Raw genomic sequence first — 26044 nt, 5'->3', positions numbered from 1 at the left:
AGCTGAGGATGGAGAACACCTTCCTGCCCTTTACTGTTCTCTGTTCAGAGCCATATAACCAACCATAGATGGAGTGTTGTGTCCTCAACTCATCCCACCAAGTGGCCATGAGATCCTGATGTGATCTGTAGTCAAATGATCCAACACCTCAGTGTGAATCGGAAAAATTACCTTCTCAGGGTTTTTAATCATTTGTTAGACAGAGGTGAATTCCCCTCACAATGGCCAAATATTATCATTATCCCAATCGTTAAACCAGGAAAGGACCCAACTTCCATTGCAATTTACCAACCAATCTGCCTTATTTGTGTGCTATGTAAGCTACTTGAGAGGATGGTGGTCCGTTAATTGTGCTGGCCCTTAATTTGTTGGACTTTTTTTCCACCTACCAGTGTGGTGTTTCACAACCAACCATCTGGTCGGATTAGAAACAGCAACACAATTACTCTTTACTTAACACCACTATCTTACTGCAATTTTCTTCACCTTACATAAAGAATACAACACTGATGTTTTTGTTGTTTTATTGTGACTGCACTCCAAGCTGAGCCTTTAGTGATGATCCGCTGATATTCATCTGCAACCTCCAGTCCTACCGATCATTTTGGGCTAGAATCAGAATACACCTCAGTTCCTCACAGTTTAGATGAAAAATATATCCCAGTGCTCCATCTTTAGTGTCGACTTCTACACTCAGTGGGACCTACAGTTTGTCCTGCCTGACATATAAAAGACTTTTTCATTTGCTACTGCTCCCAGCTTATGGCCCTCACTGAGTGACCACTCCAAGGAGCCATTTGAAGGGTGTTCTCTTGAGTACAAGACCATGTCTTTAATTTCTCCCCTTACAAAATCTGGTTCATTCACTTTTGTCATAACACCATGATGCGCCGGGATTCAGACTTTTCCTAGGAACCCAAATTCTTGAAGTGGTTGTACAATTACGGTTTGTTGATGATAAACTGATGTGGTTGCCCACATCTGTCAGCTGATATTAAGTTACATTCAGAAACTGAATGCACTCTCTCATTCCTCAGTCTCACCTGTCGCCTCTTCCTTTGCTCTATTATTTTTCTTATAGGGCTCTGATTTTACTGCAACTGGACTGTTAATGACAGTTATATACATTTCTGCAGGACCATTAGCTTTGCAACTGTTAGACCTATTCTGCTATGAGGGGTAAGGCTTGCCCCAAAGACTTTTGTCCATTAGACAACATTCTAGAGGAGTATTTTTGGCTGCATCAACTAGCACTCGTCTATGCCTCCCCCTGTCTGCCAATTGCCATCTGTTATGATAAAGAACATGGAATATCCAGTTATTTTTATTTTATATATATACAAACCCTGACTGATAAGTTTAAATTCCAAGTATTTTGTTAGAGAAAATGGTGTGCTTCTGGAAGTAGGGTGTGGAACCTGTCATTTTCAACACCTTACCCTGATAGAAGATTCATCACAGAAAGGGCACGGGGGAGGACCTATGGCGGACCTATCTATACCCCTTGCCAGCAATATTTGTTTCAAGGTTTCCAATGTGGTCATGGCACCATTTTAAACAGTGACAAACAGATTGATGAAACACCGTGACAGCATCAAAATAATGACAGTGACTGAATTATTTTGTGTTTTTTAATTTTCCTTTCTTAGTTTCTCTTGACAGTAAGTGACAGTTCTATTTTTTGAGTAAGTTGTCAACTTTTATTTAAGCTCATTCTCCTTCCCAAATTATTATTATTATTATTATTATTATTTATGTAATGGTTTTGAAAGTTTTAAGATGGGGGTAGTTAAAACCTTTCAGCAAGAGATTTTTGTTTGTGTCAGAAAGTTTATGTTTATGAGTTACTGCCTTGTTCCAATTTATTTAAGAAATATATAATTATGAACTGTAAACTTTTAATATTCTGTCCTGAGAAAGTTTAGTTTTGGACATACACCACTTGGCAGCCAACCTGCCCTTGCAGCTTTAGTGCCTTCCTGACAGTGGCTCACATCTTACTGGAGTGCCCTCCTCTCACCAGACTTCTATGAATACAAGCACCTTAAGCATTCCTTATACTTGATACTTACTTACTTAAAGAACAGTTAAACAGGTTTTGTGTTTTCAATAATAAAAGGGGTTTTATTCCCAACGTTTATGTTTTGACCATACTGGGTCTTGAGTGGGACAGTTGTGGGAGGATTACTTCTCTCAGCATGTTGAGCCCTGAGAGGAGGGGTCCTTACCTATGTCTGACACTCTCCTGCTGTGCTTGTCTGTCTCTGCCTGTCCTGGTGGCCGTATTTTTTTTCTTATGTTTTATTATCATCTTTGTATTTCTTATCTTTGCTATTCTTTTAGTCCCTTCCTGTTTTATATGTCCTGACTTCCCATTCACTAGTATTGTTTATTACATCAGTTCCATCCGTGCATCAAGTCAGTTGGGTGTTGTCATGGAGAGGGTGCGTCTCACTGCAGATAAACCTTGAGAGGTGCAGTTTGTTCTCCATCCTACAAAGTGATCTGGGACTTCACTGCTTGTCTTGTTCAGCTACTCTAACTCCAAGCATAGTTATAGCCCAGATGCCTCAACTCTACCAGTACTAAGCTCCATGGTAGTTACAAGCAGATGGCATTTACCAATAACCAGTACACTACCTTTCTCTACCAAATTTATCAGCTCATATGGCATCAATTGACACACATGAATCAGAGTGATTCTATCAGAAGTTCATATGGCACCCTTTCATTCACTTGAATTGGTGACTCCTGTTGTAAGTTTCCACTTCACTGACAACAAAACAGTGCTTACCACGCCTTTTAACAGCACCTTTTTGTTTGTATACATCTCATATGTACAAAGATTCTGCATCACAAACCAGTTGTTTGCTTCGTGTTTCGTGGAAATAAATCCAGTCTTATGTTTCTCTGATGTATTGCAGTGTTTGCAAAAACAGTGGGGAGTGGGAAAATAATTTGTGTACTGTTTGCCACTCAGAATTATTCTCGGTGGTGGGAACCAGTGTGAAATAGAAATAGAAGGGCTCTTTTTACTGCAATTTTGATGATGTGGATGATCACAAGACTTCAAGCGTTGTCAGAATGAGAGGTGCAGTTTTCCTTTTTTGTGTCAGAAGAATAGTTCTTTCCCTTCACTGCCAAAAGAATCAATTTTGTGATTTGGTAACTGGAGACTTAGTACAGTGAGTCATCATTTATCTAGCCTTCAGGAAGTTGGATCTCCATTTCATCTGTGATTTCATTTTTCTCCTTCCCCCCCCCCCCCCCCCCCCCCCCTCACTAAAATTAATGTTTTGATACAATGGAAGTAATAGTGCCAACAGTTGACGACGGCAATAATTAATGATTATGGAAGTGGTGGCACACCAGTGCAGATGTTGACACCATCTGTGACATAATTACACAATTATTGATCAATGCCATGCTGCCATGGGCTATGTAAGGCCACTATAGCAGAGTTTGGATCGTCAGTTGCTCCTGACGATGATGATGGCGATAATTGTCAAAAGCGTGAATTGAAGTGCAAGTCAGTCAATATGTGGATTTTGGCTTGGTTTTAGCTCACAAGTTAATAATGCATTGTACAGTATTGTATTGCTCTCATTTGTTACGTTTGTAAAATGACATCGGGAGGGAAGGTGGGACGATGTCCAAAAGTACTGCAGTGCAAAGGATGATTAAAAGAGAACTGTTGTATAAAACATTGCTGCTGAATTTGGTGTTGGAATTTTTACAGTGTCAGATTTGAAGAATAACTGGAAATAAGTGAAAATAAAGGACAGTTTGTAGTGACAAGCAAAACAGGCTAAGAATGCATTGCTAGGTTATGCACTTTTCATGTGGTTTAGTGCAAACAAGGAGACTGGTGTTCTGATTTCAAGCCCAACATTGCAAGAAGAAGCAGTAAATTTACAGAACCGGCTTTCTAATGGTGAAACTGACTTCACTGCCAGCCGAGTTGGATACAGAGGTGGAAAGATCGACAAGGAATCCATCAGGATTCAGTGACTGGTGAAAGCCTTTCAGGGAAGACAGTAGTTACTGAAAATTTCAAAAAACAAATTGAAAATATTTATTATTATGTTGTTGTTGTTGTTGTTGTTGTTGTTGTGGTCTTCAGTCCTGAGACTGGTTTGATGCAGCTCTCCATGCTACCCTATCCTGTGCAAGGTTCTTCATCTCCCAGTACTTACTGCATCCTACATCCTTCTGAATCTGCTTAGTGTATTCATCTCTTGGTCTCCCTCTACGATTTTTACCCTCCACGCTGCCCTCCAATACTAAATTGGTGATCCCTTGATGCCTCAGAACATGTCCTACCAACCGATCCCTTCTTCTAGTCAAGTTGTACCACAAGCTCCTCTTCTCCCCAATTCTATTCAATACCTCCTCATTAGTTATGTGATCATCCCATCTAATCTTCAGCAGCCTTCTGTAGCACCACATTTCGAAAGCTTCTATTCTCTTCTTGTCTAAGCTGTTTATCGTCCACGTTTCACTTCCATACATGGCTACACTCCATACAAATACTTTCAGAAACGACTTCCTGACACTTAAATCAATACTGGATGTTAACAAATTTCTCTTCTTAAGAAACGCTTTCCTTGCCATTGCCAGTCTACATTTTATATCCTCTCTACTTCGACCATCATCAGTTATTTTGCTCCCCAAATAGCAAAACTCCTTTACTACTTTAAGTGTCTCATTTCCTAATCTAATCCCCTCAGCATCACCCGACTTAATTCAACTACATTCCATTATCCTCGTTTTGCTTTTGTTGATGTTCATCTTATACCCCCTTTCAAGACACTGTCCATTCCGTTCAACTGCTCTTCCAAGTCCTTTGCTGTCTCTGACAGAATTACAATGTCATCGGCGAACCTCAAAGTTTTTATTTCTTCTCCATGGATTTTAATACATACTCCGAATTTTTCTTTTGTTTCCTTTATTGCTTGCTCAATATACAGATTGAATAACATTGGGGATAGGCTACAACCCTGTCTCACTCCCTTCCCAACCACTGCTTCCCTTTCATGCCCCTTGACTCTTATAACTGCCATCTGCTTTCTATACAAATTGTAAATAGCCTTTCGCTCTCTGTATTTTATCCCTGCCATCTTCAGAATTTGAAAGAGAGTACTCCAATCAACATTGTCAAAAGCTTTCTCTAAGTCTACAAATGCTAGAAACGTAGGTTTGCCTTTCCTTAATCTTTCTTCTAAGATAAGTCGTAGGGTCAGTATTGCCTCAGGTGCCAACATTTCTACGGAATCCAAACTGATCTTCCCTGAGGTCGGCTTCTATCAGTTTTTCCATTCGTCTGTAAATAATTCGCGTTAGAATTTTGCAGCTGTGACTTATTAAACTGATAGTTCGGTAATTTTCACATCTGTCAACACCTGCTTTCTTTGGGATTGGAATTATTATATTCTTCTTGAAGTTTGAGGGTATTTCGCCTGTCTCATACACCTTGCTCACCAGATGGTAGAGTTTTGTCAGGACTGGCTCTCCCAAGGTTGTCAGTAGTTCTAATGGAATGTTGTCTACTCCGGGGGCCTTGTTTCGACTCAGGTCTTTCAGTGCTCTGTCAAACTCTTCACGCAATATCATATCTCCCATTTCACCTTCATCTACATCCTCTTCCATTTTCATAATATTGTCCTCAAGTACATCGCCCTTGTATAGGCCCTCTATATACTCCTTCCACCTTTCTGCTTTCCCATCTTTGCTTAGAACTGGGTTTCCATCAAAGCTCTTGATATTCTTGCAAGTGGTTCTCCATTCTCCAAAGGTGTCTTTAATTTTTCTGTAGGCGGTATCTATCTTACCCCTAGTGAGATAAGCCTCTACATCCTTACATTTGTCCTCTAGCTATCCGTGCTTAGCCGTTTTGCAATTCCTGTCAATATTATTTTTGAGACGTTTGTATTCCTTTCTGCCTGCTTCATTTTCTGTATTTTTATATTTTCTCCTTTCATCAATTAAATTCAATATTTCTTCTGTTACCCAAGGGTTTCTACTAGCCCTCGTCTTTTTACCTATTTGATCCTCTGCTACCTTCACTATTTCATCCCTCAAAGGTACCCATTCTTCTTCTACTGTATTTCTTTCCCCCATTCCTGTCAATTGTTCCCTTATGTTCTCCCTGAAAACCTGTACAATCTCTGGTTCTTTCAGTTTATCCAGGTCCCATCTCCTTAAATTCCCATCTTTTTGCAGTTTCTTCACTTTTAATCTACAGTTCATAACCAATAGATTGTGGTCAGAGTCCACATCTGCCCCTGGAAATGTCTTACAATTTAAAACCTGGTTCCTAAATCTCTGTCTTACCATTATATAATCTATCTGATACCTTTTAGTATCTCCAGGGTTCTTCCATGTATACAGCCTTCTTTTATGATTCTTAAACCAAGTATTAGCTATGATTAAGTTATGCTCTGCGCAAAATTCTACCAGGCGGCTTCCTCTTTCATTTCTTAGCCCCAATCCATATTCACCTAATATTATTTCCTTCTCTCCCTTTTCCTACTGATGAATTCCAGTCACCCATGACTATTAAATTTTCATCTCCCTTCACTACCTGAATAATTTCTTTTATCTCATCATACATTTCATCAATTTCTTCGTCATCTGCAGAGCTAGTTGGCATATAAACTTGTACTACTGTAGTAGGTGTGGGCTTCGTATCTATCTTGGCCACAATAATGCGTTCACTATGCTGTTTGTAGTAGCTTACCCGTACACCTATTTTTTTATTCATTATTAAACCTACTCCTGCATTACCCCTATTTGATTTTGTATTTATAACCCTGTACTCACCTGACCGGAAGTCCTGTTCCTCCTGCCACCGAACTTCACTAATTCCCACTATATCTAACTTTAACCTATCCATTTCCCTTTTTAAATTTTCTAACCTACCTGCCCGATTAAGGGATCTGACATTCCACGCTCCGATCCGTAGAACGCCAGTTTTCTTTCTGCTGATAACGACATCCTCTTGAGTAGTCCCCGCCCGGAGATCCGAATGGGGGACTATTTTACCTCCGGAATATTTTACCCAAGAGGACGCCATCATCATTTAACCATACAGTAAAGCTGCATGCCCTCGGGAAAAATAACGGCTGTAGTTTCCCCTTGCTTTCAGCTGTTCGCAGTACCAGAACAGCAAGGCCATTTTGGTTAATGTTACAAGGCCAGATCAATCAATCATCCAGACTGTTGCCCCTGCAACTACTGAAAAGGAACCACACGTTTGTCTGGCCTCTCAACAGATACCCCTCCGTTGTGGTTGCACCTACGGTACGGCTATCTGTATCGTTGAGGCATGCAAGCCTCCCCACCAACGGCAAGGTCCGTGGTTCATGGGGGGGATTTATTATTATTATTATTATTTATAATGCCATTGAATCAGTGGTCTTTTTTATTGGATGCTATTCAGTAAGACATTAGCTTCCAGATTAGATGACCTTGCAAAAAGGCTATAAAAATGACAAAATTACAAAAGTGGCTTGCAGTAATGTGCCTAGGAAACAAAAACCTATGCTTTAAAACATGTGAATGGGTCCTCCTTGCAAGAATCTTATAAGTTACAACACAATGCTTGGATGGAAAATTTGCTTTTTAAAAATTAGGTCTTTGAAGATTTTGTGCCCAGTGTAGCAAAATTTCTAAAAGCAGCATAACTGCCTCCGAAGGCCATGTTGTTGTTTTACTGTATCTGTCAGTGGCAGCGTCAAAGTGAAATTTATGCTGTCAGTGTATAAGATAAAGCTACTGAGGAAGCTAATTGAAGAAGGAAAATGGCATGATGACACTTTTTTGAGACCTGTAAATATGTCATTATACATTTTGCTTCACGATTCCTATTACAGGCTTCTAGGGGTTGTAGAGAGGACATAGTAGATAACATTTTTATAAGGGATCTGTGTCCAGAAATGTATCGTTTCAGTATAAGTTTGAAGATCGGACCACTTTCAAATCACCTGCTTCACAGTGTGCTATATAATTGCAAGTCTACACAATTCAAGTATGGAGAACATTTTTTGGATCACCTCAATCCATCACATACGAATTTTGTCTGACTCCAACAACAGCTATGAGAAACTGGTGTGTTTGCAACTAGGAGGGTTGACTGTGGCTCTCTTTGGTTGTGCATCATGAGTATGAAAGCATGCATTGTGGATACACCTTGTGCAACAAACAGCAGGGTGTCACGTGCAGCAGCTCCCATAGAGCACACAGGTCAGAGCTCATTGTCTTCATTATGTGGGTGTGGTGAATGGGGAGATTTGAAAGTGATCCGATCTTCAAACTTATTTTGTGTCCAAACGGACATTTCCTGACAAGAGTTCATTTCCAAAACTTTATCTACTAAATCTCCTCTACAACTTCTAAAAGCCTGTAACATGGGTTACGAAACACCCTGAATGATTGAATTTACATAGGGTCTTGTTGCCAAGTCATCACTCATGGAGACCAGGAAAAATTCGTAGCCAGTCATTTGCAAGTTCACTGATGCTGTGTGCACATTAAATAAATAAAATTGACGTGTTGGAGTTCATTGTTGGATTTATGAGAGGCATTTCATGAATAATGTACAGATTGATATTACTGTGGATTGTTCGATGCAACAATCAAAATTATGTCAGATGTAGTCGAGAGCTTGAGGAAGAAGCACATATTTTTGTTTTTTCGCTCTGTATTCTAACATAAAATTGGTGAGAGATAGAAATGGATCCTGCAAGGATCTTGGGTACTGTGACATTTGAAGAGGTCATACTTCAAGACTGAAACTTTACGTGGCAAAAACCTGATGGAAATCCACAGTTCATTAAGTGAAGTTTGTGATGAGTTTACAGTGGACTGTAGTGCAGTTTCACATTGGGTTAATTGTTTTCTTGGAGGTTGTATGAGCATGGACGATAATGCAAGTCTTGGAAAGCCAAAAATGTCAACATGTGAACCAAGTGTGAAACTTGTAGCAGATGCTCTTGAAGATTGCAGTGCGACTTTTGAGGAACTCTCTGAAACCCTGTGAATTCCCTCAACATCAGTATTCCATACTCTGACAAGTGATTTGAAGAAGAGAAAAAATTGTGAGAGATGGGGCCCACACTGTTTGACTGCTGAAGAGAAGCAGAAACACCTGGACGTTGCAACCTTGTTCAATTTGAACATGAAGGTCAAGGATTCTTGTGTCGAACTGTCACTGTTGGTGAATTGTGGATTAGAGACTTTGAACTGGAATTGAAATCACAATCCAATGGGTGGAAAGCTTCAGATTCTTCACATCCAAAAACATTTGATGCACTGTCAAAACTCAAGAAAATGATGATTTTTGCTTATGATCACCAAGAAATCATCATGATAAGAGTCCCTTGTGGAAAAAGTGTCACAGCAATGTATATTATTGTCACTTCATGCAAAACCTGTGCAGAAGATGCACAAAACCCAATCTCAGTTGCTCGAGGCTGGGCCACTCATTCTCCATGATAATACTTGCCTGCATATCAGCAATGTTGTAGCATAAGAATTGCACAAATATGGATGGGAAGTGTTGCCACATCCTCCCAACAGCCTCTACATGAGTCCACTAGACTTCGACTTGTTCCCAAAGTTGAAAAACCATATGCATCGACGTTGCTATCTTTTTCTGGAAGAACATTCTACCACTGTTACCCCAGCCATTTGACAGATGAGCAGAAGTGGTGTCCTGCATGGAATAATAGAGCTTTCGAGACAGTGGGATTCAGTCATAGAGAGGGAAGGAGACTTTAAAGGACCTTAAAGGGCTACTGAAAATAAATAAATAAAAAATAAATATGTAAGTAAAAAAATAGTGTGCATTATTTATGAAATTTCCCTCACAGAAATGTAGAGTACGCATTTACAAATGTTCCAGAGTGCTCGGACATAGGTGTTAATGACGTAAATGACTGGCTGTAAAACAACAATTTTCTGATAATGAAATTATCATAGTTTGTTCATTGCAGACAATAACAATAATCTTGATGATTCGGCTGATGAAGTTGGTGCTCAGTCTGCAGACATTGACACATACAGTGGCAACAACACAGCTGGACACAAAATAATTGTTTATTTGGAATGCCAAATGAAAATAACTTTGGCTAAACTAATACTGTTGAAACATGTCATCCTGCTGCACATAAATGTCACAAATCTGGCTAAAAAACTTACCAATTTTTCCAGTGTACAAAACTATAGATTTTTTCAATGTTTAGTCAAAATTTTATTAAAATAGTGTATAATTTGTGTGTTTACGTGAAAATAAATATGGTTATTACATTTAACCCTTGACATTTTGATTTTTGAATTTGACGCTGTAAAAATCTTATATTTTCCATGTTATTGCTTTGAGTCTGAATTTCCACAGTTATCAAACAATAAATGTGTACAAATTGAGCTGGTGATACCATCATTTATGTTGTATGATAAAGTGACTTTGATGTGAGTCGCCTTGGCTCTCAGGCTCTTAACTCTCTTGTTGTTTCCTCCTCGTGGTGATATGTCCCATCATGCCTTCAAGGTTGTGGAATGAGACAAAATGCACATTGTCATGCAGCTGTAGCTATGATGTACTGGTTCTGTGGGTTGCAATAATAACTAATTACACTTATGATAGTTAAATGTTGGAGGCCTGTGTCGTATCTACTCTTCAGCCTCAAGTGCCTGAATAAAAATTACTGTGTGGAAAAATAACAAGACTTACTTCATAGTGTGGTGAAAGTGACACAACTTGAGCAGAATTAGAGGAACTTTTAAGGCAACTGATCTCATTCTGAGCAAATGGTTTATTTCTTAGGGCCAAACATGAGTCAGGCAAAGGGAAAATATTGATGAAAGTGTAGGCTACATATGTTACAAACTTTGATAATAAATGACATATGTTTTTAATATTCGATTTGCTTATCTTCCTTTGCTGATTCTGTGTGTTTGTTCTGTAGTTTGTACAACTTTGAATATGGTAACTAGGTACACTGTACCTAGTTACTGTTTATCTCTGCAATCCATTTTTTTCTTTCACATATTGACGATACCATAATTAAAATCATTAATACTACAATTACAGTTATTGTGAACATTTTTGTATTTTTCTGTACATTTTTGGTAAATACGCCACAGACACTATACACATTTTCAAAGAATTGCATTGTCTTTAATAGGGTGAAAATTGAAGAAGTGACTACCATTGCTCGTGAACTTCTAACAAATCTGTTTTCCGCGTTGGATCTGCCTGGATCACAAGAAAATGAATATGTTATGAAAGGTAAGAAGTTGGTTCATACTATCTGTGTTGGCATATTTCAGCTCTTTCTTTATTGTTGTTAACTAATATTTTAATGTTTCAGCTATTATGAGGAGCTTCTCTGCATTGCAGGCTCAAGTTATTCCACACCTTGGTGATCTTCTTCCAAAATTGACCCAGAAATTAGCATTGGTTGCTCGTAATCCAAGCAAACCTCATTTCAATCATTATTTGTTTGAAACTTTATGTTTATCAATCAAGTAAGTGTGCTAACAAGTGGATAAAATAATACCTAACTGTTAAATGTAAGCTTATATCTCCTTCTGGGTGTTGCCAGAAAATGATCTGTGTAGCAATATTTGTATTATTCTTTTGGACTGTTCAGTTCAGTCTAAGTAGTAAGTACGCCATAACGGACTAGCACTTAAAGATTTCTATGCTTAAAATTAGTGTGTGTTGACTGTCATATCATCATTGTGTGATTAAGTGATTCTCTGGTATTTGTAAGATGAATAGCTATATTTTCTCTCATTTCAATCCTTATTGCACTCATTTCGGAATGCTAAATGAACACGGAAAGTAAGTGACATAATGTAGCCAAAATGGATAATTTATGGTAGATTGAACTGGATTGTTTGATTATAGTACAGAGTAGTGATTATGATAAACTTTGGATTCACCAGTTCCATACTTTATAATTGTTGTTGGTGACAAATCCGATGACTGTCAATATTTATAATCTGTTTGTGCTTGGTAGGTGTTATTATTACATCTGCACATTATGTATTCAGATATCACATTTGTTGTGATCTCATACCATGGAAATATTACAGATTTTTAGCTATAACTTAAAGTTAGAAGATCACATGCTAAGTATGGGATAAGTATCTCCATGAAGATAAGTACTGATGTGGTCTCCAACTTAGCTGGGTTGAAAATGTACCTGGTTCTGCTTTCATGTTGTTATGATCCATGGATTCCATAACTCACTCAGTTCGATGTTCTAGAGCAAAGACAACACATATGGTACTTTGGAGATTCTGTGTATGTAGGCATACACAAATGGATGTTCATTTACGGATCTCCAATTATCATAATCCATTCTGAATATTAGAAGTATTCTGAACTTCAGTGGAGTGTATGGAGACCGTATCAGCTTAACAGCTTAAAGGTGATGTTGAAAGCAAATTAGTATTTGGAACCTCAGATTCTGAAAGTGCTATTTCAAGGCAGGGCAAACATAAACATGAAATTTGTTGCTGCAGCTCATTAACATTTGAAAGAATCAGAGGAAATGCAGTACAGTGTAACACCACTTTCATGTCCCTGGAATTAACATTCTCCCACTGTTTGTGACTTTTTTTATTGATCCCTTCAGTTAATTCCCATCTGCATTTACATTATCATCATGACAAATTTACCTTCATTTACTCATAAGGAAACAATATTAATGGAGAGAGAGAGAGAGAGAGAGAGAGAGAGAGAGAGAGAGAGAGAGAGAGAGAGAGAGAAATGTAATTCAGAAATGGTGACACTGGAAAGGTGTCGGCTTTCAGGTAATGTTAACAAACATTATGCAGTAATCTTTATTAAGCTCTGTTCTTCTTAGTTCTTTGGTAGAACTCATTAAAAGCTGGAACAATTCCTACCACTAGTGCTTTGTCTCCTCACACTACCAACGTAACCAATAACTACACTGTGTAGAGTTTTTCATAGTTATGCTATTGAACGAAGTGCTGGGTTGGGCTGTAACTTAAGTGTTAGTCAAAGCTGAAGGACAGTTGGCAGTGGTTAAAAACCCTGTGTAGTCTCTCTTCCAGATAATGTACAAACTATCTTCGAACTATCACAGGTGTGGACTCTCCTGCAAAAACATTCGTAACTACATTGGAATTGTTGGCATATTATTTCAGTAAAAAAGCTGTAACTTTGATTTGCAGAGAGATGTTGTCAAGTGGTGTACAGTTTTTTTCAGAATATGTAGAGATTTACATAGTAGGAGTTAGGTTGGGAACTAATGAAAAAGCCTAAACAATTTAAATGTGATCATAATTAGCACACACCATTGCGCTTCTTCCAGAGTATGTCCTGATTTCCAAGTTGATTGTCAGAATGGAAACCTGGCAGCACAGCTAAAATTTAACTGCACATTCCACTCTGTCACACCCTACAGAACTATATTTCATTATGCCACTGTGTTCTTACAAACATTTAACTACTTGATGACGTTAATACAAGGCAGTTTGATAAGTGGTAATTTTCCATGAAAGAATGGAACATTTTCATTGCACCTGCATGGTAGGTGAGCTTGATTATTTCCAGGATTGTATGAAGAATTTCAACAATGTACAGTGTACAGTTAATTGTTGATAGTTGTCTGAATTGGTCAGTGTGTCAGCTGCAATTAAAAAGGGAGAAAACAGAGTTTCATGCTGTTATTAAACATTTCATGCGAAGGGTTGGGCTGCCACACAAATCAAAACAGAATTGGATGAAGTTCATGTGGACCCTGCACCATCATTGAAGACTAAGCACGGAAAACAAAGCTCGCTCCAGCTGTCCAGTTAAGGTCACCACAAAGTAAACCGTTGATAAAATTCATGATATGGTAATATGAGACTGCTGAATAAAAGTTGGTGAGATTTCTGAGACTGTAGGCATCTCAACTGAGTGAGTGAATAATTTCCTGTGTGGAGAACTGGCTATGAAGAAGTTGTGTTTGAGGTGGGTGCTGCAATTCCTCAAGTTGGCCAAAAGTGTAGCCAGCATAACATTTCAACATAATGTCAGGTGATGTTTAATCACAATCCGCGAGATTTGTGCAAATTTGTGTCTCAGGTAACCTGGATTCATCATTACACACCAGAGTCAAAATGGCAATCAAAACAACGAACAAAGGCTGGTGAAAGTGTGCCAAAGAAGACAAAGACCATTTGGTCAGCTTGTAAGGTAATGGGCACTATTTTTTATGATTGCCAAGGAATGATCCTTTTATAAGTCTTGGAAAACTGGACCCATGTAGGCTTCATTGCTGGATCGTTTGAAACTTTTGTTGACTGAACAATAGTCCAAGGTTAGCATGCAAAAAAGTGTTTTTTCACCAGGATAATGCACCACCCGACACATCAGCGATAACTATGGTGAAAGTGCGTGAATTGGTTTCTCACCCACCTTTTCACCAGACGTACACACGACTTCTTCCTGTTCCCTAACTTGAAACTTTGACTTGCAGGGAAGAAATTGTCATCAAATGAAGAAGTGATAGTTGCAGTTAACGAATGTTTTGGAGAGTTTGATAGAAACTATTTTACCGAAGGGATGAAAAAGCTAGAGGATCACTGGACCAAATTATTATTATTATTATTATTATTATTATTATTATTATTACTATCATATGCATCAATTACAGTAATACACATTTAGCAAAACAAAGAAATATATATAAAAATGAACATGTGAAATTATATACAGTGCACAAGTTTTAAAACGGCTCAGACTACACTCAGATGCTGATGGACTCGATCCAGTAGAGTACCTCATGGGATGCTTGATGGAGCTTCTTAAAGCCACCAGGGAAGCATCTGATTGGACATTCATTTACATTGTGGCTCATTGTTTGGGTGTCACCACAGTCACACACACTGTCACTTGAAAAGCCCCACCTGTGCATGTTGTATTTGCACCTACCCTCTTCAGTCCGATATCATTTTAACTGCACCCACACCTCCCTTGGTTGGTGGAATCCTGGAACTGGAACTGTTGGATGTCTACAAGTTCGTGGTTTCAGGTTCTTGCAGCTTGCCACTGACATTTCCACTCTGTGTCCTGGTTGAATCCTGTGGATAACATTTGGACTCCCATTTCATGTGCTGGTCTTCTAGATTTGAGGCGTTTCCTGGGCAGTGATAGCAAATTGTCATGAAGAGGGATCAAGTTGTTTTCAGAAACTTGCTGACAGAGGTTGTAGAGAGCAGCCTTTCGGCGGAGGTCTGGTGGACAGATGTTTGAAAGCACTGGTAGCCAGCAAGTAGGTGTAGACCGGACTGTACCACTAATTTCTCTCATAACTGAGTTCGGTTGGATGTCTACTTTCACTACATGGTCGCTTCGGAGCCAAACTGGTGCACAGTATTCTGCTGCAGAGTATACCAGTGCAAGGGATGCTCCTCGGAGGACTGATGTGGTTGCTCCCCATGTACTGCCTGCCAGCTTTCTCACAAGGTTCACTCACGTTTGTATCTTCTTGGCCAAGTTGGAAAGGTGTTTTTTGTATGTTAAAAGTTCTGTCCAGAGTGACTCCCAGGTATTTTGGGCTTTCGTTGTATCTGACTTTGCCCAGAGGGCCGAACTGTGAACTGATCTTTTCTGATGAAAGGTGATTAGAGAGGTGGAACAGGCTTACCTCGGTTTTAGAAACATTTGGTCTCGGTCGCCATGTCTCAAAATACTCATAAAGTTTAGTAAGGCTGTTTGTTAGGTGTTCTTCACATTCAGAAAGGTCTTCACTCTGATATGAAATTGCCAGGTCATCTGCATATTGAAATTTTCGGCGGGTCAAATTTGGCAGGTCAGCTATGTAGAGGTTGAATAACACTGGAGCAAGGACAGAGCCCTGAGGTAATCTGTCACTGAGTACATGCCATCTGCTTTTCTCTTCTCCTTGATGTACTTTAAACTGCCTAAAGCTTAACATGTTACTTAAGAGGTTGCCTAGAGTTTTGTGAGATATTGCTCTAAAAAAATTTCAATAATAGGCCCTTGCACGTCACCGTGTCATAAGCTGCTGACAGGTCAATGAACACTACTCCAGTTTTAAGTTTCTTTTGGTATCCAAATTCTGTGTGAGTAGTCAAGGAGAGCACTCGTTCACAGTAGCTTCTATAAGGTCTGAATTCAGTTTGTTCAGGTGGTATCATAGCATTAATTTGATCTTGGATTCGGTTTAGAATCATTCTTTCCAATAACTTGTAAGCACAGCTAAGGAGAGATATTGGGCAGAAGTGTTCTGCAGCTGATCCCTCTTTCCCTGGCTTTTTGAAAACGATAATTTTTGCTCTTTTAAATTTTTTGGGTAATGTTGCTGTACGAAGAATTTCGTTAAAAAGGCAAACTAGCTAGTTTCGCGTTACCAGTCCACTGTGCACCAAAAATTCAGGGTAAAGCCCATCTGCACCTGCAGCTTTTCTACATTTCGTATGCTTAAGGGCTGTCTACAGTTCAGTGATTGCATATGGAGAAGAGAATTCCAGGTTATGTTGCAGAGATTTCCTGACTTCCGTAAGCTCTCTATTTACTTGCTGAAGATTTGCTTTATCTGTTGGGACCTTGGAAACTCTCACTAAGTGATTGGCGATTGAGTCGCATGAGACCGTTGAGTTTTCTTTTTTGTGGGAAGAGTCTTTTCCAAGTTTGTGAATCAGCGTCCATGCTTTTCTACTGGAATGCATGATATTGAGGTCCCTTGTTTCTTTATGCCATTTTTCTCTCCTTCGTTCATTCAAGGAATTCATAAGGTTCGTAGTTGTTTCTTGGTCTCCACTTTCCTTGAATTAGTTAAACAGCTGGTTGATCTCTTCATTCCAGAATGTATTCTTTCAGGCATCCTCTGGGTATGCTCTTTTTGGCAGTAGATATTATGATCTTTAACAACTTTGAGTAGGATTTTGGAAGTGCAGGGATCTGTGTTATTGACTTGTCCAGCAATTTAGAAAATTTATCCCAATCTGCTTTTTGAAAGCTGGATTAAATGTATATCCCTCAAACCACTCTAGTAGAACATAATTCTGTTACTGGGTCTGCACTTTACGTAATCAGTCAACATAACCTTTGCCAACTGACATCCTGTATGTCACATATTTAAAAAAAAAAAATTTCTAGCGTTTGACATAGCAAGTATTCGAATTTAAATTAGATATACTTCTTGTCATATATATGATCTCCAGGTGTGATATAGACATGAAAATCACCAATAGAATAAATTAAAAGAAACTAAAGTTCTAGATTTTTTTGCCAGAAGTATGAACTACCATTATGTTCATGAAATGTAAACTTATTTATCTGATTAAAAAAATAATTTCCCACATTTTCCATTTTCCCACAATTAATGCCATTTTTAAAAGTCCCCTTAAAAGTGTAAAAGAGGGTTTCACTTCACGTGTTTCTGACGCGGGTAATGTAGGTCTATGAAAATTAGATATGAATAGGTTTCACTGGAAGTGTAACCTAGAATACATATGAGAACCAAATGGTTAAGGATTGCATCCAGTGAACATAAATGATACATCTAAATCTTTTTACAGTTCAGTAAGTCTGTAGTTAGTGAGCAGTTGAAGACAAGAACAGCAAAGCTATATTCCAGACCTAAACCATATGTGTGGTCAAAATCTGGTTGCCCAATGATCTCATCAACTGTTAATAGCAGATGCCAATTAAATAGGACATATAATCTACTACTATCAATAGTGCATGTTATACAACAATGTTGACTCATGAGTTTTTGATAAGACTTGGTGAGACAGTATATGGGACAGTGGAAAGGACTGTCAATTTTTGTAATTAGTGACTGATAGAAAAATGTATAATACAGTGGATGCATGTGTAACAGACTGCTGCTGCAGCTGATAATAATTATTTACTTTGCACCCATGAACATTGGATTAACCTGAGGCAATGTAGTTGTGACTTGCAGATGATTGCTTCACCGAAACTGATCGCCGATGAATAAATACGCGTTATAGCTGCTTTTGGTTGACGTGTGATGCTGTTTTTTTTTTTTTAAGTACATTGAACATCTGCAGTACTGATTGTACAAAATATTCTACTGTATCTTTTGATCAACAACCAACTGCTACATCGATAAATGTCTGCTGTCAAATTGTGGCCCAAGAGCTGCGTTGATTACCCAGCAGTACAACATGCCAATGAGCACAGTATGTGTAACTTCATTGTCTTTTTCACAAATATCCCCCTCCAAATCAGCTTCTCTGTATTATAAACGTGGGAAGATAATAAATGCTGAATTGTGTAGCTGAATTGTCAGCACAATCTCCCTCTTCATATCATCTGTGCACCTGCCCATGCATTTTTCTCATGCCTTCAGTTCGTTACATGCCATATGCAATTTGCTCTGTGAAGTATTTTTCTTATTGGTTTAGTGTTTTATGTAGCTGCTGGCTCACTTCTTGTAGTTGAAGCTGAGTCAGAACACGTTAGAGATCTGTCACCTGACACAATATCTGACATATTTACTTTTTTATAAAATCCAGTTGCCATAGATGATTCTGTTGAAGAAGAGATCATGCTAATCATTGGTTCTAAAATCCCATGTATAGACGAGGAAAGGCTTGACTCCCTCACATTCTGCAGTTGTTACTGGAGCAAAAGAAGACAACTTCTACTCATAACAAAAAAGGACAGCCATTAGTTTTCTTTTATGAACATATATTTCCTTCAATGTGTGTACAGATCATTAGAGTGACTCATGAATTAGAGCAGAACAGAACTTTGCATATGGCATAAGCTTCAAAGTCTCAACATGTCACTCAAAATTACAATATATTTTGTCACAGAACCATCTTGTCTTTCGTTCTTGGAGAGTGTGGTTGCTCCTTGACAGTCAAGCCACCACCAAGCTGCGAAGCCAAAACAGCAGGTGAAACCGTTTACTTGTCGCCACACCTTGCCGTTTTTTTTGTATTGCTATCCTCCCGTTTAATGTTTGCACATATGAAAACAGACACCTGCACACGGTATATGTTCCGCAACATACTCCCTTCTTAATATTATTCTGCAAGATCATCTTTCCTTGTACTACACAAGGAGTGTTAAGTGTTGTTTACCTAAATGGCATGTAACACTTCATCTGCCTATTCATAGTAAGTTTGCCACTTTCTGCCATCCCTCAACCATCCTTCTGTCTTAACGTTTCCTGACCGAGCGAGGTGGCGCAGTGGTAGCACACTGGACTCGCATTCGGGAGGACGACGGTTCAATTCTGTCTCCAGCCATCCTGATTTAGGTTTTCCGTGATTTCCCTAAATCGTTTCAGGCAAATGCCGGGATGGTTCCTTTGAAAGGGCACGGCCGATTTCCTTCCCAATCCTTCCCTAACCCGAGCTTGCGCTCCATCTCTAATGACCTTGTTGTCGACGGGACGTTAAACACTAACCTAACCTAACCTAACCTAACGTTTCCTGCCTCCTACCCCTCTTCACCTAACACAGTCCCTCACCCAGTTGGAGTTTCAATGGAGAAAAAGTGTGTGTGGTGATGACTATGTAATTTTGTGTGTGTGTTTTGACAGCTCAGAAGATAGACATTGCTTGAAGCTTAGCAACATTGTAACAATATCAATCTTGTTTATTTGTCTATTCACCACTCAACACTTCAACTATATGGTGAGTGGTTATCTTTACTCCTTCAATTATTTATATTCCACTCAGGATTTTCCAGCACTAATAAAGTATTACATCCTGCAAGAAAAGTAATTTATTGGTATTTGGGAACTGTGGTGCTTCGGCGGGATTGAGAACGTGGCTTTGCACTGTAAAATTGTATAACAGATAACTTGCAAGAACTGTTTTATTCCAAAGTATTAAGTAATGAACAAATAGTGTGTGAACTTACAAGTGTTTTTGTTGTCTGAGTGTGTTATTCATGTTTGTCTTTCATGTTGCAGGATCGTATGCACTTCAAACAAGACGGCTGTATCTACGTTTGAAGCAAATTTATTTCCACTTTTCCAGTGGATACTCCAGCAAGATGTTCAAGGTAATGTTCTACAAAAAAAATTAAATAATTTTCTCCTAAAAGTAAAACTCATTGAATAGTAGAGGTGATGAGTTGTTGACAGGTACATAAACAAGACTGAAAACTTCATTAGTGTGCAGATGAATCCTTTTCGAGCTACAGTTCTTTACTCCTAAATTATTTAGACTCATTAATAGAACTTTCCTTTGCCATATGTACAGTTTGACAAGCAGTGCTGCATATACTCCAATTTTGGAAATAAAAATAACTTATCTTAAAGTGGTACCACAAGTAGTAGTAGTAGTAGTAGTAGTAGTAAATATTGTACATATGAAGTAAATACTGTCACCTCACAGTGTTCTGCTGTATGTCTTACATAAGTGAAATGAACAATGGAAAATCTGGGATGGAATAACAATAATGAAATAGACTAGACCGTTACTCTCCACATGGAGGAGACTTTGAATGACAGACGAGCACATGTAAAGTACATTTAAAAGTAGACTAAGCTATTTGACTAAGTCCATCAAATGAAGAAAAACACAATACGTAAAATAAGGGAAAGGCAACAACTTACCTATAGTGGACTAATGTATGGACCATGGAAACAAGTAGCAGGAAACACCAGACACACTCAAGTACACAAATTCCTGGCCGTGGCATGTTTGGTTATTGAATGATGCGAGTCACCACCTACAGCCCTGACTAGTGCTTTCAGTGACTGATAATTGATAATCAGTCTTGCCATGTCCAAGAGAGTGTGCATTTGAGTGTCTGCTTGGGTTTGTGTATGAATGTGTCTACTTTTACTAGAGAGAGAGAGAGAGAGAGAGAGAGAGAGAGAGATAGAGAGAGAGAGAGAGAGAGAGAGAGAGAGAGAGATAGATATCAAAAGCTAGTGCGAATAATGTTTCCTGTTAAAAGTTTCTATTCTCCACACATCATTCCATCATAGGTGAGTGGTTGCCTGTCTAGATTAGGTTAGAACAAGTGCACATGACATGCATTCATCTCCTGGAGATGCGACCGGAATATGGTGAGCAGTGATTGCAGCTGGGGTGGGTAGTGGTGGTACAGAAGAGGTGTGGGTGAGGAGGTGGAGGAATAATAAGGTAGGGGTTGGGAAGATGCTGCTGTGCATTTTGTCTGAGAGTGTACAGGAGTGTAGTGGGGACCTGATAGTAGCCTGTTAGATGTGGCATTGAGAGGCTGTGCTGGGAGAGAAAAATGGAGGATGAGAGGAGAAGAAAAGGAGGTAGATGGTGTGTGTGTGTGTGTGTCCAGAAAAGCTAGTGTTGATGTAAAGATTCCAGAAGGCACAAGGTGTGAAGTGGTCAAAATTGAGCACACCATGTTGTGTGGCATTCATAGCAATTGAATGGTTCAGCTGTCTCTTGCCCAAAGTTTGGTGGTGGCCTTTCATGTGGAAGACAGCTTGTTATTGATCATGTCCACATAGAATGCTGTACACAGTTTGCAGTTAAGATGCTACAACACATGGCTGCTTTTAAAGGTAGCCACATTTTTGGTGGTGTAAGAAGTGCCTGTGATGGGAGTGGAGTAGGTGTAGAGGGAGGATGTATAGGATGGGCCTTGCTTCTAGGTCTGTTACAGGGATATAAGTCTGGGGCAAAGGGTTGGGATCAGGAGTGGAATAGAGATGACAGTGATATTGTGTAGGTTGGGTGGACAGCGGAATACCACTTTGGCAGGGAGTGGAGTATAATGAGGAGGATATTTCTCATTTTAGGGAATGATAGGAGATAGTCCAAACTCCGGTGTAGAACATGAGTCAGTTGCTCCTATCATGAGTGGTACCAAGTCCTGAGCAGGGAGCTGTTTTTTGAGTCAGTTCGAAGCCAAGTGTATAATTGTTGCCCCAAACTTCAGTCGGTGTTCTAGCACAAAAGTGTCATGTCAGTTCCATCTGGAATTTGAAAATCAAATAACAGGATTGCACCATTCTAAACTCTTAAGTACTGGACAATGTGATAAGTTTGAATGTGACTGTCAACTACTGACTCAGCAAGTCAGTAAGAAAACCGTCGGGTTGTTCTGAATCTCACTTCATTTAGCAAAATTACTTATAGTGAAATTTATCTATTCCTTGAAATGAAGTCACTTTTACCTTTGAGGAGACTGGTGCTCTTGATATGTAACCAAGCTTTTTGAACTTTCAGTTTTACTCAGATTTCTGTTGAGTGGAACAGATAACCACTTGCACCCTTACAGACATCATTGTGTATACATAATAAAAATAAAACTACTTACAGACATCATTGTGTATACATAATAAAAATAAAACTACATTTCAGAACTTGTGGATCATGAACATAAATTTAGTGCAAAAACACAGAAAGCAAGCTAATTACATTATTTATTTGTTTCATTCAGTGATCATCTCACAATGATATAGGATTTATCATCATAATACAATGAAAATAACTCTGTCTAATATACCTAAAAACAAAGATGATGTGCAGGTCGATAGACACACATTATATACATACCAAATGAATGTAGAAATATGCTTTTTACAAGGATAGGACACATAGTTGGCCATGACATTACTGAACAATCCATTGTGGCGTTTGCCTGAAATTATTCAGAAAACCTAAATCAGGATGGATGGACTGAGCAAACTCCAGCCTCCTGAATATGAAGTCAGTGCCTTAACGAATGGACTGCCTCATTCGCTTGGTCTTGATTGTTTGATGTTCTTTTGCACCAGATAACTTGTAAAACATGGGTTTGGACTGCTCCAGTGTACACACCCACAATTGTTTACAGGCCATGAACATGTTGCTATGTTCCTTGCAGTCCCTCCAGTTTGCTCAAAGAACTGAATCCATGCCTGTAAACATGCTACTTTTTCCAGTGCACACTCTCTGTCCCCCCTTAAGTCCATCTGGAAAACTGGGTCACTGTTCCTCCATTACAAGTGAGATGCTATGCTCAGGAGAATGACAAGAAATTACAATAATGCACTACAGATCTTGGCATATTTTCAGTTGTCCCCTTTTTGTTGTTAACCTCTACTCTGAGTCCTCTGCACAATCTTTGACTATCTAATACTTAGGGAGTATGTTTTATATGCCTTTTTAAATAGATGTATTTTTGTGATCTTTTGCATTAGCTTGAGCAATTTATTGCACATTTCTTCTCAGATAGAAAATACTGTTTTCATTTTTTTTTTTTTTTTTTTTTTTTTTTGTCAAAACTGGCACTCTTTCCGTGATTGTGTGTTCAACTATTAGTGAAATACTTAAATACTTACTAATGTTTTACCTGGCATGCACCGCAGGGTGGTCAATGTACTCCCTTGGTGCAGTAAAGATAACCTGTTTTTTAAATAGTTATTTACAGTGATCCCTCAACCACTATTTTTAGTTATTATTCTTACAAATTTTTTTTTTGTAGTTTGAAAATAGTATCCATGTTTTATGTCTCTGATCCCTAGAAAAGAATCCTGTAGCTCACAGGTGGGCTGTAGCCTTGGCTCAGGCATCACTCTGTGGAAGCAGAGGTTAGCAGAGGGCCACACCTTTTAAAATGATTGCATGCATTAGTTAATGTCGCATTTCATAAAAGCTATAAATTTTTACGTAAAAATTCCAATTGTCTTGATGTAAAATATCTGACTGTCTTGGTGGGCCATGCAAAAACCATTAGCAGGATGCTGTTTGCCCACACCAAATATAGCTGATACATAGTGACGCAGAAGATATACAATTATCAAATTAACTGTTCAACATTATGTGTGATAAATAATGGATAAAAGCTACAAATCTTGGCCTCGATGAAAGGGGTGGTACCAGTATTTACTAGGAGTAATTATACATCAGACATCAGGTTCATACAGTTGCGAATTACCGTATGTGTAATAATCATTTTTGTAAAATGCAAGAAAATGTAATGCAGTGGATAGCTTCTGAACAAAGTATATTATTTAATTATGTCTAAAAATGAAGCAACATGTGAAAAATAGTAGCAGCAGTCCAAAAAATTACAGAAAGTGCGAAGGATGAGACAAAAAATATGCAAAATAATGTAGGTATGACGAGGAGGTGGGTGTCCAATGTGATATCAATAGTCATTTGCTGTGCTGGTGGTGCATCAGCATTCAGTAGCTGTAGAGCAGGCAGACAATCAGCTTACAGTGTAATGTGAATGCGGGTTTGTGTTGATATCAGGTGGGCTGTGGCAGACATTGTCATCACCGGCAAACCTCTTTTAGAATAAGGACCGAGGTTTACAGTAAGGACCAAATTGTGATTAACTCAGTTACAGCAAGTCTTAAAAAATGTCAGTGTAGATACCATTTCCAAATTTACATTGTTCATTAAGGGGGTTCTCACAGTCATTGTTCATGTTGGTGTAGATTTCATCTTCTTTCTGCACATTAAGTGAGATGTTTTTGTGTTTGTGACGTAAAATTTTGAAATCAGACTGAATACGTCACAGTATGAGCATTTGTGACCGTGGTTTCAGCATATGCTGTATTATTATTATTATGTTTGTACATATGTTCCTTGTATTGTGTGATAAAAGTTTCTGCCGGTTTGGCTGATATCTACTTTGTCACAACTACCGCACTTGTAATGTATTGGTTGCAGGTCATTGCAGTGTATGTTGACAAATGTATGAACTTCACTTTTGGCTTCAGTTCTATCCATTTAATTACTATTTCTTTCTAGAAAGACAATGAACACACAATGTTATAGCTTAGGGCAACATGTGGTACATGTTTGACAGTATGTGGTTTTTTATGTGGGGCACTTCTAAATGAATGATGTGAACAAATAATTTTTTGGACAGAAATTTTCTACTCATTTTCATTAAATGAAAGAGTCAAGTATGCGTGTTTTGGTTGCGATATCAAACAACAGTTGTTTAGGTTTTTGAAATACTTACGTAATACTTTCGTAATTTTGGCAATATTCACTTTTTTTTTTTTAACCCTCAATTTTGCTTTCTGAATTGTTGTAGGAAGAGGTAGCAAATTAACATTCTGAAAATATAGTGGGAGTCAGTGCTAGTATGTTGCACATTTGCAGCACTTAATGACATGGTGTATCATACCAAATATACATCTACATTTACACTCTGCAAGCCACCTTGCAGTGTGTGATGGGGATGCTTTGTGTACCACTGTCACTTTCACCCTTCCCATTTCAGTCATGAATAGTTCATGGGAAGAACAATTGCTGGTAAGACTCCGTGTCAACTCCAATCTCTCCAATTTTATCTCCATGGTCTTTTTGCGAGATATATGTAAGGAAAAGTAATATATTTGTTGGCTCTTCTAGGAATGTATGCTCTTGGAACTTTAACAATAAACCACACAGTTGTGCAGAAAGCCTCTTTTGCAGTGTCTGCCACTGGAGTTGGTTGATCACCTTTGTGACACATTCATCCTTACTAAAAGAACATGTAATGAAACATGATGCTCTTCTTGGCTCCTCTCTATTTCCTGTCAGTTTCCTATCTTGTACAGATCCAGTACTGATGAACAGTATTCGAGTATTGGTTGAACAAATGATTTGTAAACTACTTTCTGTGTTGATGGACTGCATGGCCTGAGGATTTCTCCAATGAATCTATAATGTATCTGCCTTACTTGTGATTAATTGTATGTGATAATTCCATTTCAGATCACTCCATATGTATAGTCACAGAAATTTTATAGAAGTAACTGCTTCCAGTGATTGTCCTGCAATTGGGTAATCATACAGTAAAGAACATTTCTGTCTATGTTTTCACAATACACTACATCTGTTTATTTGAGAGTCAGTTGCCACTTTCTGCACCAAGTAGTTCCTCCCCAGGTCATCTTGCATTTTGTTACTGTTTTATAGCATCGTGACTTCTCTGTATACTACAGCATCATCTGCCAAAAGCCTCAAGAAACTTCTGATGTTATCTACAAGGTCATTTATTTATATTGTGAAAAGTAATAGTCTGATAACAGTCCCATGGGGCACTCCTAAGGTAATTTTACATCTAAAGACTTCTCTCCATTCAAAA

The 26044-nt window shown here is 38.6% G+C and overlaps 1 protein-coding gene across 1 annotated transcript in view; it reads left to right on the top strand.

The window, feature by feature from the left end:
- The window catches only part of LOC124802525 (exportin-2), a 170694-nt gene that overhangs the window by 117450 nt on the left and 27200 nt on the right, over positions 1–26044 (top strand). The window contains exons 12-14 of the mRNA XM_047263370.1: positions 11187–11290; positions 11373–11529; positions 19947–20038. Coding sequence (XP_047119326.1) covers positions 11187–11290; positions 11373–11529; positions 19947–20038 — 353 coding nt within the window. The remainder of the gene's footprint in view (positions 1–11186; positions 11291–11372; positions 11530–19946; positions 20039–26044) is intronic.

Source organism: Schistocerca piceifrons, chromosome 6, assembly GCF_021461385.2.
Source record: "Schistocerca piceifrons isolate TAMUIC-IGC-003096 chromosome 6, iqSchPice1.1, whole genome shotgun sequence".
Lineage (NCBI taxonomy): Eukaryota > Metazoa > Arthropoda > Insecta > Orthoptera > Acrididae > Schistocerca > Schistocerca piceifrons.
This window is presented reverse-complemented; position numbering and strand designations above follow the sequence as displayed.